Here is an 11,018-nt window from a genome sequence, read left to right on the forward strand (position 1 = left end):
CTTTACAGTGTCATTCTGGCTTAGGATAAGATAAAATTACTGATTGGGAGACTAATTTGGTATTTGTCCTTGCATTACAGTCATCTTCATATTTCAGGATCTGTATCTTAGAAACTACTAATAATTACAATCTTTACTCTGTCTCCTCAGGGAGCCAAGCTACAGAGGAGACAAAAGGGAATACTTTCCCCGGCTTCCTGCCTTTCTCCCTCACTTTCTTTTCTTTTTTTTTCTTTTTTCCCCCAGATTATTTAAAGTAGCTCTCAAACACTTTGAATATCCTTTGGATGTTCCAACCAGCATGTCCCTATTTCTGTGTTTATTGAATGTGTTCAGCTTTTGTTTTTGGTGGAATTGGGCAAGTGTGGCAATGATGGAACGAGGCAAGCACTCTGGCTGTGGAACCAGAATTGGCTTCAGTGTGTAACAGTCTAGCATTATATCTCATCACTCCTGACATGAAGGACTGTACAGTGGATTGAGGCTTCAATTAAATTAAGTCAAGGTCTAAATTATGGCAGTGGTCATTTTACAGGGATGGCTTATAGACTAAGGGAAAATATCTGTGCAATTATATCAAAGCATATGAAGAGTGGTGTGATTAATGAGAATGTATTTGAAAGAGTAAGACATGAGTATGACATAAATGATAGGGAAAAAGGGGTGAATATTGTCCTGGTTTTGACTGGGACAGAGTTAAAACACTTTGTTGTAGCTGGCATGGTACAGTGTTCTGGATGTACAAGGAAAACAGTGTTAATAACACACCAGTGTTTTCACTGTTGCAGAGCACCACTTTACAGAGTCAAGCATGTTTCAGCTTTTCAGGTTGTAAATAAGGAGCTGGGGGTGTTGGGAGGGGACAGAACCAGAACACCTGACTCAAAAAAGCCAACAGGATATTCCGCACCCTATGGGCATCAGTCAGTGAGTGACTGCAATGTGCAAAATTTTTCTCCTTGTTTTATCATTTTTCTATTTTCCATTTTCTTCCATATTATGCTGCATTAATTTGAACCTAAGAGTTTTATCTCCAACTCCCTCTTTTGTTTCAATTTCTTTTTACTTAATTTTTATTTTTCCCCAGTTCTCCCTAGAATCACACTGGGGCAGGCTCCCACGAGTGTGTAAGCCCCGCTCTCGCTGCAATCACCTTTCAAGTATTTGAAGCGAGCAGCATGGTGTCCCCTCAGCCTCCTCTTCCCCAGACTAAACAGCCCCAGTTCCCCCAGCCTCTCCCCATAGGGCATACTCTCCAAACCCTTCGCTGCTCTGTGCTGCGGCCAGGCTGACAGGCCGTCCAGCGCTGCAGAGTCCTACGCACAGGGCACATGCGGACACTGGGAACAACGCGTGCTTCTACGTTTTCATCTTTTATTGGAAAGCTGTGTAAGCCCCGCTAGAGGCGCCGGGGGGGCCGCCTCTTGCAGGGCGGAGGAGCGCGCTGGGCGCTGCCGGCCCTCCTCTTTGCGGGGCGCCGGGGCCCCCCAGCCAAGCGCTTCCTGCCCCGGCCGCGAGCGGAGGAGCCGCGGCTGCGGCCCTGCTCAGAGGGACCGGCAGCCTCGGGACCCGGCTGGCCAGGAGTTCTGGCAAGGGCCCCTCTGGACGTGCCGGGGAGCTCCTCTGTGTCGGGATCGGCGGAGCTGCCGGAGGGCGCGGCGCTGGGGGTGGCGGTATCCTGCGGGGAGGAGGTGGGACCGGACGGGGCCGCGAGGCCATCGTCCTGCGCCTGGGCAGCGCTGGGGTCTTCGAGGCCCAGCAGCCTCCGGGCCTCCTGGCCGCACTGGCTCACGATGATTTCGATGAGCGCGTCAATGAGTGATGCGGTGACAGGTCCCAGGGTGGGCTGCGCGCGCTGCACCAGGACATCCCTGTCCAGGCCTATCTGGCACAGCAGGGCCAGGATCACACTCTCCAGCCCAGTGATCTGCCACCAACGCAGCTCCTGGATCTGGGCGAAGATGTTCTCCAGCCAGGGCAGCACCGGGTAGAGGAGGTCGCGTCTCTCCCTGAAGAGCGCTGCCCACTCCTCCGGCAGGAGGCCGCCCACTCTTGCTGCTTCCACATGCCTGTGCTGAGCTGACAGTGGAGCAGATGCCGCAGCGCCGCTGGGGCCGGTGGTGGTGCCAAAGCCGACGGGCACTGGCACTGCGGGCGGGGAGACGACGCACTCCATGTACTGATTGTCTCCCCGCACAGGGACCCGGATGGTCCTCATGGCCGTCCTGCACAGCGGGCAGCTGGCTCTCAGCCTCGCCCACCGATGAATGCAGCCAAGGCAAAACGTGTGGTTGCATGGAATCGCATATGCAGTGTCCTGTCGCACATCGCGGCAGACAGGACACGTCCATGCCTCTTCTGCGGCCATGTTCCTCTCGCTGCAGTGAGCTGGGAGAACTGAGAATGATGAGCTGTTCTTCACCAGGGCTGCAGCAGTGGTGTCACGCTCTGCAAGAGGAAGAGAGGTCACAGTTGAGTGCAAGTCCTCAGCAGGAAGCCCTCCCAGGCCCATGACTGGGCCGTCTCGTGCTCCCCGCTGGCACAGGGCCAGGCTCCCCACGGCTGCCCTGAGGGACCCAGGTGTCCCCGCACCACTCACCTCCGCTGCTGCGGGTGCGCTCGGTAGGGTCCCGGCTGCCTGCACAAGGCAGGGCCGGGAAACAGAAGCGATACTGTGGGGTCAGGCACTGAGATGCTGCGAGCAGCCCCAGGCACAACCCAGCACAGCACAGCACAGCCAAAACCTTGCTCGACCTCCAAGCCTCGCAGAGCTGCTCAGCAGGGTCCAGGAACGAGCCAGACTGAGCCAGGCCCTGCCGGCACCCCACTGTGAGCAGTGAGGGCTGCGCAGTCACAGTCCGTCACCCGGTGATGTCACAGCCTGTTGCTTGGGCACATCACCACGGGCTGTCCGCCCCCACAGCACCCACCCATGTTTCAGATATAATCTCCTTCTCCTGCTCCTGATTTGCTGTGCCTTCCCCTTCATTCCTGTCCACCTTTTATGCTCTACATCGGACATCAATGCACAGGCCTTTCTTTTTCCCCGATCAAACCAACTCCAATCGTTCGTGTATTTCCTCTGCTTCTTCAGTAGTAAACTGTACATTTTGCACTAGTGTGTTACGTCGAAATTGGGTTTGGTGTTCTCCTCTTCTTGCTTCAGGAATGCCTTTTCAAACGTTCCCTCATTGCTCTTCTGTCAGCACTCTGCTGGTGCTTTCCAGGGATGTCTTCCATGATCAGTTTGGGAATGTCTTTCTTTCTGAGTGCTGCATCCCCCCTGCGGGGAGTGGGTGCAGGTAAGATTCATGAATTCCTTTGCGGTGGCTTAAGGTGAAATAACACTCATGGTCCATGCATAAACATGTACTTCAATGGGAAATCTACATGGAACAGCTATCCTGTACGCAGTGGCCCTCTCACCAGTATACCTACCTAAGCTGTGCAGTTTTATGGGAAATCAAAGTAAGCCCTGAGTTACTTAACTTTTGGAAAACCTTTTCTTAGCAACTTTAGGAGGAAAGAGTGAAAGCGGGAATGGGGTGTGGGAGGCATGGAGAGAGATTAGCAGTCCTGGATCCAGCATCTGACCTGCCGGGGGGGTGTCAGGTGTGGGGGGAAAGGGCCTCCCTTAGACCTGTACATGGCCTTACCTATAGGCCTCAGTGCCTGGACTTCTGGATCCTTCTCTCGTCTCAGTTCCAGGATGGGTTGAGACACCTATCAAGTCTGGAGAAGTGACACCAGGCACTCTCCCATGGCTTAAGGGTCTCTCAGGGTATTGTCAGGGCTCACAGCACAGTCAGTTGGGTTCATCCCTCACGCTGAGGGGACCAATTTTCACTGGCAGTCACTGAGGGAACAAAGTTCCTCTCATCATAAGAGAAGATCAAGTCTGAGGCCACCCAAGGAGCCTGGGACACATCCCTGGGACCCGACGAGATTCATTCCAGAGTCCTCGAGGAATTGGAAGATGGAGTTGATAAGCCACTCTCTATCAGCTCGGGCTGAAAAAGACCTTAAAGATCATCAAGTCCAACCACAACCTAACCATACTACCCTAACTCTAACAACCCTCTGCTAAATCATGTCCCTGAGCACCACATGCAAATGGTTTTTAAACACATCCAGGGATGCTGACTCAACCGCCCCCCTGGGGAGCCTATTCCAGTCCTTAACAACTCTTTCTGTAAAGAAGTTTTTGCTGATATCCAACCTAGACCTGCTCTGGCACAACTTGAGGCCATTTCCCCTTGTCCTGTCACCTGTCACCAGTGACAAGAGACCAACCCCGCTCTCGCTGCAATCACCTTTCAAGTATTTGAAGCGAGCAGCATGGTGTCCCCTCAGCCTCCTCTTCCCCAGACTAAACAGCCCCAGTTCCCCCAGCCTCTCCCCATAGGGCATACTCTCCAAACCCTTCGCTGCTCTGTGCTGCGGCCAGGCTGACAGGCCGTCCAGCGCTGCAGAGTCCTACGCACAGGGCACATGCGGACACTGGGAACAACGCGTGCTTCTACGTTTTCATCTTTTATTGGAAAGCTGTGTAAGCCCCGCTAGAGGCGCCGGGGGGGCCGCCTCTTGCAGGGCGGAGGAGCGCGCTGGGCGCTGCCGGCCCTCCTCTTTGCGGGGCGCCGGGGCCCCCCAGCCGAGCGCTTCCTGCCCCGGCCGCGAGCGGAGGAGCCGCGGCTGCGGCCCTGCTCAGAGGGACCGGCAGCCTCGGGACCCGGCTGGCCAGGAGTTCTGGCAAGGGCCCCTCTGGACGTGCCGGGGAGCTCCTCTGTGTCGGGATCGGCGGAGCTGCCGGAGGGCGCGGCGCTGGGGGTGGCGGTATCCTGCGGGGAGGAGGTGGGACCGGACGGGGCCGCGAGGCCATCGTCCTGCGCCTGGGCAGCGCTGGGGTCTTCGAGGCCCAGCAGCCTCCGGGCCTCCTGGCCGCACTGGCTCACGATGATTTCGATGAGCGCGTCAATGAGTGATGCGGTGACAGGTCCCAGGGTGGGCTGCGCGCGCTGCACCAGGACATCCCTGTCCAGGCCTATCTGGCACAGCAGGGCCAGGATCACACTCTCCAGCCCAGTGATCTGCCACCAACGCAGCTCCTGGATCTGGGCGAAGATGTTCTCCAGCCAGGGCAGCACCGGGTAGAGGAGGTCGCGTCTCTCCCTGAAGAGCGCTGCCCATTCCTCCGGCAGGAGGCCGCCCACTCTTGCTGCTTCCACATGCCTGTGCTGAGCTGACAGTGGAGCAGATGCCGCAGCGCCGCTGGGGCCGGTGGTGGTGCCAAAGCCGACGGGCACTGGCACTGCGGGCGGGGAGACGACGCACTCCATGTACTGATTGTCTCCCCGCACAGGGACCCGGATGGTCCTCATGGCCGTCCTGCACAGCGGGCAGCTGGCTCTCAGCCTCGCCCACCGATGAATGCAGCCAAGGCAAAACGTGTGGTTGCATGGAATCGCATATGCAGTGTCCTGTCGCACATCGCGGCAGACAGGACACGTCCATGCCTCTTCTGCGGCCATGTTCCTCTCGCTGCAGTGAGCTGGGAGAACTGAGAATGATGAGCTGTTCTTCACCAGGGCTGCAGCAGTGGTGTCACGCTCTGCAAGAGGAAGAGAGGTCACAGTTGAGTGCAAGTCCTCAGCAGGAAGCCCTCCCAGGCCCATGACTGGGCCGTCTCGTGCTCCCCGCTGGCACAGGGCCAGGCTCCCCACGGCTGCCCTGAGGGACCCAGGTGTCCCCGCACCACTCACCTCCGCTGCTGCGGGTGCGCTCGGTAGGGTCCCGGCTGCCTGCACAAGGCAGGGCCGGGAAACAGAAGCGATACTGTGGGGTCAGGCACTGAGATGCTGCGAGCAGCCCCAGGCACAACCCAGCACAGCACAGCACAGCCAAAACCTTGCTCGACCTCCAAGCCTCGCAGAGCTGCTCAGCAGGGTCCAGGAACGAGCCAGACTGAGCCAGGCCCTGCCGGCACCCCACTGTGAGCAGTGAGGGCTGCGCAGTCACAGTCCGTCACCCGGTGATGTCACAGCCTGTTGCTTGGGCACATCACCACGGGCTGTCCGCCCCCACAGCACCCACCCATGTTTCAGATATAATCTCCTTCTCCTGCTCCTGATTTGCTGTGCCTTCCCCTTCATTCCTGTCCACCTTTTATGCTCTACATCGGACATCAATGCACAGGCCTTTCTTTTTCCCCGATCAAACCAACTCCAATCGTTCGTGTATTTCCTCTGCTTCTTCAGTAGTAAACTGTACATTTTGCACTAGTGTGTTACGTCGAAATTGGGTTTGGTGTTCTCCTCTTCTTGCTTCAGGAATGCCTTTTCAAACGTTCCCTCATTGCTCTTCTGTCAGCACTCTGCTGGTGCTTTCCAGGGATGTCTTCCATGATCAGTTTGGGAATGTCTTTCTTTCTGAGTGCTGCATCCCCCCTGCGGGGAGTGGGTGCAGGTAAGATTCATGAATTCCTTTGCGGTGGCTTAAGGTGAAATAACACTCATGGTCCATGCATAAACATGTACTTCAATGGGAAATCTACATGGAACAGCTATCCTGTACGCAGTGGCCCTCTCACCAGTATACCTACCTAAGCTGTGCAGTTTTATGGGAAATCAAAGTAAGCCCTGAGTTACTTAACTTTTGGAAAACCTTTTCTTAGCAACTTTAGGAGGAAAGAGTGAAAGCGGGAATGGGGTGTGGGAGGCATGGAGAGAGATTAGCAGTCCTGGATCCAGCATCTGACCTGCCGGGGGGGTGTCAGGTGTGGGGGGAAAGGGCCTCCCTTAGACCTGTACATGGCCTTACCTATAGGCCTCAGTGCCTGGACTTCTGGATCCTTCTCTCGTCTCAGTTCCAGGATGGGTTGAGACACCTATCAAGTCTGGAGAAGTGACACCAGGCACTCTCCCATGGCTTAAGGGTCTCTCAGGGTATTGTCAGGGCTCACAGCACAGTCAGTTGGGTTCATCCCTCACGCTGAGGGGACCAATTTTCACTGGCAGTCACTGAGGGAACAAAGTTCCTCTCATCATAAGAGAAGATCAAGTCTGAGGCCACCCAAGGAGCCTGGGACACATCCCTGGGACCCGACGAGATTCATTCCAGAGTCCTCGAGGAATTGGAAGATGGAGTTGATAAGCCACTCTCTATCAGCTCGGGCTGAAAAAGACCTTAAAGATCATCAAGTCCAACCACAACCTAACCATACTACCCTAACTCTAACAACCCTCTGCTAAATCATGTCCCTGAGCACCACATGCAAATGGTTTTTAAACACATCCAGGGATGCTGACTCAACCGCCCCCCTGGGGAGCCTATTCCAGTCCTTAACAACTCTTTCTGTAAAGAAGTTTTTGCTGATATCCAACCTAGACCTGCTCTGGCACAACTTGAGGCCATTTCCCCTTGTCCTGTCACCTGTCACCAGTGACAAGAGACCAACCCCGCTCTCGCTGCAATCACCTTTCAAGTATTTGAAGCGAGCAGCATGGTGTCCCCTCAGCCTCCTCTTCCCCAGACTAAACAGCCCCAGTTCCCCCAGCCTCTCCCCATAGGGCATACTCTCCAAACCCTTCGCTGCTCTGTGCTGCGGCCAGGCTGACAGGCCGTCCAGCGCTGCAGAGTCCTACGCACAGGGCACATGCGGACACTGGGAACAACGCGTGCTTCTACGTTTTCATCTTTTATTGGAAAGCTGTGTAAGCCCCGCTAGAGGCGCCGGGGGGGCCGCCTCTTGCAGGGCGGAGGAGCGCGCTGGGCGCTGCCGGCCCTCCTCTTTGCGGGGCGCCGGGGCCCCCCAGCCGAGCGCTTCCTGCCCCGGCCGCGAGCGGAGGAGCCGCGGCTGCGGCCCTGCTCAGAGGGACCGGCAGCCTCGGGACCCGGCTGGCCAGGAGTTCTGGCAAGGGCCCCTCTGGACGTGCCGGGGAGCTCCTCTGTGTCGGGATCGGCGGAGCTGCCGGAGGGCGCGGCGCTGGGGGTGGCGGTATCCTGCGGGGAGGAGGTGGGACCGGACGGGGCCGCGAGGCCATCGTCCTGCGCCTGGGCAGCGCTGGGGTCTTCGAGGCCCAGCAGCCTCCGGGCCTCCTGGCCGCACTGGCTCACGATGATTTCGATGAGCGCGTCAATGAGTGATGCGGTGACAGGTCCCAGGGTGGGCTGCGCGCGCTGCACCAGGACATCCCTGTCCAGGCCTATCTGGCACAGCAGGGCCAGGATCACACTCTCCAGCCCAGTGATCTGCCACCAACGCAGCTCCTGGATCTGGGCGAAGATGTTCTCCAGCCAGGGCAGCACCGGGTAGAGGAGGTCGCGTCTCTCCCTGAAGAGCGCTGCCCATTCCTCCGGCAGGAGGCCGCCCACTCTTGCTGCTTCCACATGCCTGTGCTGAGCTGACAGTGGAGCAGATGCCGCAGCGCCGCTGGGGCCGGTGGTGGTGCCAAAGCCGACGGGCACTGGCACTGCGGGCGGGGAGACGACGCACTCCATGTACTGATTGTCTCCCCGCACAGGGACCCGGATGGTCCTCATGGCCGTCCTGCACAGCGGGCAGCTGGCTCTCAGCCTCGCCCACCGATGAATGCAGCCAAGGCAAAACGTGTGGTTGCATGGAATCGCATATGCAGTGTCCTGTCGCACATCGCGGCAGACAGGACACGTCCATGCCTCTTCTGCGGCCATGTTCCTCTCGCTGCAGTGAGCTGGGAGAACTGAGAATGATGAGCTGTTCTTCACCAGGGCTGCAGCAGTGGTGTCACGCTCTGCAAGAGGAAGAGAGGTCACAGTTGAGTGCAAGTCCTCAGCAGGAAGCCCTCCCAGGCCCATGACTGGGCCGTCTCGTGCTCCCCGCTGGCACAGGGCCAGGCTCCCCACGGCTGCCCTGAGGGACCCAGGTGTCCCCGCACCACTCACCTCCGCTGCTGCGGGTGCGCTCGGTAGGGTCCCGGCTGCCTGCACAAGGCAGGGCCGGGAAACAGAAGCGATACTGTGGGGTCAGGCACTGAGATGCTGCGAGCAGCCCCAGGCACAACCCAGCACAGCACAGCACAGCCAAAACCTTGCTCGACCTCCAAGCCTCGCAGAGCTGCTCAGCAGGGTCCAGGAACGAGCCAGACTGAGCCAGGCCCTGCCGGCACCCCACTGTGAGCAGTGAGGGCTGCGCAGTCACAGTCCGTCACCCGGTGATGTCACAGCCTGTTGCTTGGGCACATCACCACGGGCTGTCCGCCCCCACAGCACCCACCCATGTTTCAGATATAATCTCCTTCTCCTGCTCCTGATTTGCTGTGCCTTCCCCTTCATTCCTGTCCACCTTTTATGCTCTACATCGGACATCAATGCACAGGCCTTTCTTTTTCCCCGATCAAACCAACTCCAATCGTTCGTGTATTTCCTCTGCTTCTTCAGTAGTAAACTGTACATTTTGCACTAGTGTGTTACGTCGAAATTGGGTTTGGTGTTCTCCTCTTCTTGCTTCAGGAATGCCTTTTCAAACGTTCCCTCATTGCTCTTCTGTCAGCACTCTGCTGGTGCTTTCCAGGGATGTCTTCCATGATCAGTTTGGGAATGTCTTTCTTTCTGAGTGCTGCATCCCACCTCTGGGATGGCGGGAATGAGTAAATTTTGTGAATCCCCTCAGACTGGATTTCGATGAAATAACACATATTACACCTAAACATCAATTTTAAAGGAAAATCCGTTAATGATCCATTAGTTTTTGGGCCTCTCACCAGTATTTCTACCTTAGCTGTGCTGTGCTGTACGAAATCAAAGTAAGCCTTGGGTTTCTTAACAGCTTTTTCGTGACCTTTTCTTAGCAACTTTAGTAGGAAAGAGAGGAAAACAGTTGGGTTAGGGTTGGGGAAAGAGATCACCAATCCTGGATACAGCATCTGTCCCACCAATGTGGGTGTCATGTCTGGAGAGAATGGACTTTCCCTAGACTTGTGCATGTCCCTGTATATAGGTCCCAGTACCTGGACTTGTGGAGTTTTCTCTTGCCCCAATTCCAGGACTGTTTGAGACACCTATCAAATCAATAGAAGTGACACCAGGCACTCTCCTGTGGCTTAAGATTCTCTCAGGGTGTTAAACACGCTGAGTTGACCAGTTTTTACTGGCAGTCATCTGGGGAAACGAAGTGCCTCCCATCATATGAAGATCAAGCCTAAGGCCACTTAAGGAGCCTGGGACACATCCCTGAGACTCGACAAGATTCATTCCAGAGTCCTTAAGGAATCAGAAGATGGAGTTGATAAGCCATTCTCTATCAGACTTTAAAAGTGATAGCAGTCAAGATAGAAGTCTTTACTGACAAGAAAATGTAACATTGCACCCATTTTTAAAAAGTTTATTAAGAAGGACAGTGACCTACTGCTGACCCCCGGCAGTCTGGTTAGCATCACCAGTGAGAAGGCACATATCCACAATATCTAAGCAGTTGGTGTGTACCCCTGTCCCCCACTCTGGCCCAGGGTGTGCAGTCATCTATGGTCAGGATGATAAAGGGCCTCTGTATTATCAAGACCCAAACAGCGAGCCCAGACAGCCAGCAAGAGGGTATGGGGAGCTTCAGATGTCAAGGTGGTTAAACCCATCAATGTTATCAGAACCAAGAGGTGTAACATGTGACATTATTTTTATCCCTTAGAGTATGTCTAGGCTTCTTTATGTCTTTCCCTGTTTGTGTATAGCATGTTCTCAGGTTGTTTTGGTCATGGGTTTAATTTGGTACTTGTATTCAATGGCACCATCATTCTCAGGCTGCAGGAACGTACTGTGCAAACTCTTGACAAGTACACTCTTTAGGCAAGCTAAAATAGTTGTTGAAAATTTTGAATATACGTGGGATATTCAAACAAGCGTGATCTTGTTGCTATGTCTTCTGCATGTGTTTCCAATTTTATTTATGGTTAAAAAACTATTAAAAAATACCACCCAGAATTCTATCCTGAGGCAGGATAGAGGCTGTGGTGGTGACAAGATGTGGGGGAGGACATGGGTAGGTATCT

The 11,018-nt window shown here is 55.4% G+C and overlaps 3 protein-coding genes across 3 annotated transcripts; all 3 read right to left on the reverse strand.

The window, feature by feature from the left end:
• Positions 1-1,399: 1,399 nt before the first annotated feature.
• LOC121108312 (E3 ubiquitin-protein ligase HRD1-like) lies at positions 1,400-3,474 on the reverse strand. The gene is made up of 2 exons (XM_040655882.1): positions 2,600-3,474; positions 1,400-2,448 (listed from the first exon to the last, which is right to left on the reverse strand). Exon 2 carries the CDS (start codon positions 2,366-2,368, stop codon positions 1,400-1,402), a length of 969 nt encoding a protein of 322 aa, XP_040511816.1. The 5' UTR covers positions 2,369-2,448; positions 2,600-3,474.
• A 1,046-nt stretch (positions 3,475-4,520) lies between these two features.
• On the reverse strand, positions 4,521-6,634 carry LOC121108455 (E3 ubiquitin-protein ligase HRD1-like). The gene is made up of 2 exons (XM_040656154.1): positions 5,760-6,634; positions 4,521-5,608 (listed from the first exon to the last, which is right to left on the reverse strand). The coding sequence occupies exon 2, from the start codon at positions 5,526-5,528 to the stop codon at positions 4,560-4,562; it is 969 nt and encodes a 322-aa protein (XP_040512088.1). The 5' UTR covers positions 5,529-5,608; positions 5,760-6,634; the 3' UTR covers positions 4,521-4,559.
• Positions 6,635-7,680: 1,046 nt separating this feature from the next.
• On the reverse strand, positions 7,681-9,808 carry LOC121108456 (E3 ubiquitin-protein ligase HRD1-like). The gene is made up of 2 exons (XM_040656155.1): positions 8,920-9,808; positions 7,681-8,768 (listed from the first exon to the last, which is right to left on the reverse strand). Exon 2 carries the CDS (start codon positions 8,686-8,688, stop codon positions 7,720-7,722), a length of 969 nt encoding a protein of 322 aa, XP_040512089.1. The 5' UTR covers positions 8,689-8,768; positions 8,920-9,808; the 3' UTR covers positions 7,681-7,719.
• Between the last annotated feature and the right edge of the window lie 1,210 nt (positions 9,809-11,018).

The sequence above is a fragment of the Gallus gallus genome, chromosome Z (assembly GCF_016699485.2).
Source record: "Gallus gallus isolate bGalGal1 chromosome Z, bGalGal1.mat.broiler.GRCg7b, whole genome shotgun sequence".
Classification (NCBI taxonomy): Eukaryota; Metazoa; Chordata; class Aves; order Galliformes; family Phasianidae; genus Gallus; species Gallus gallus.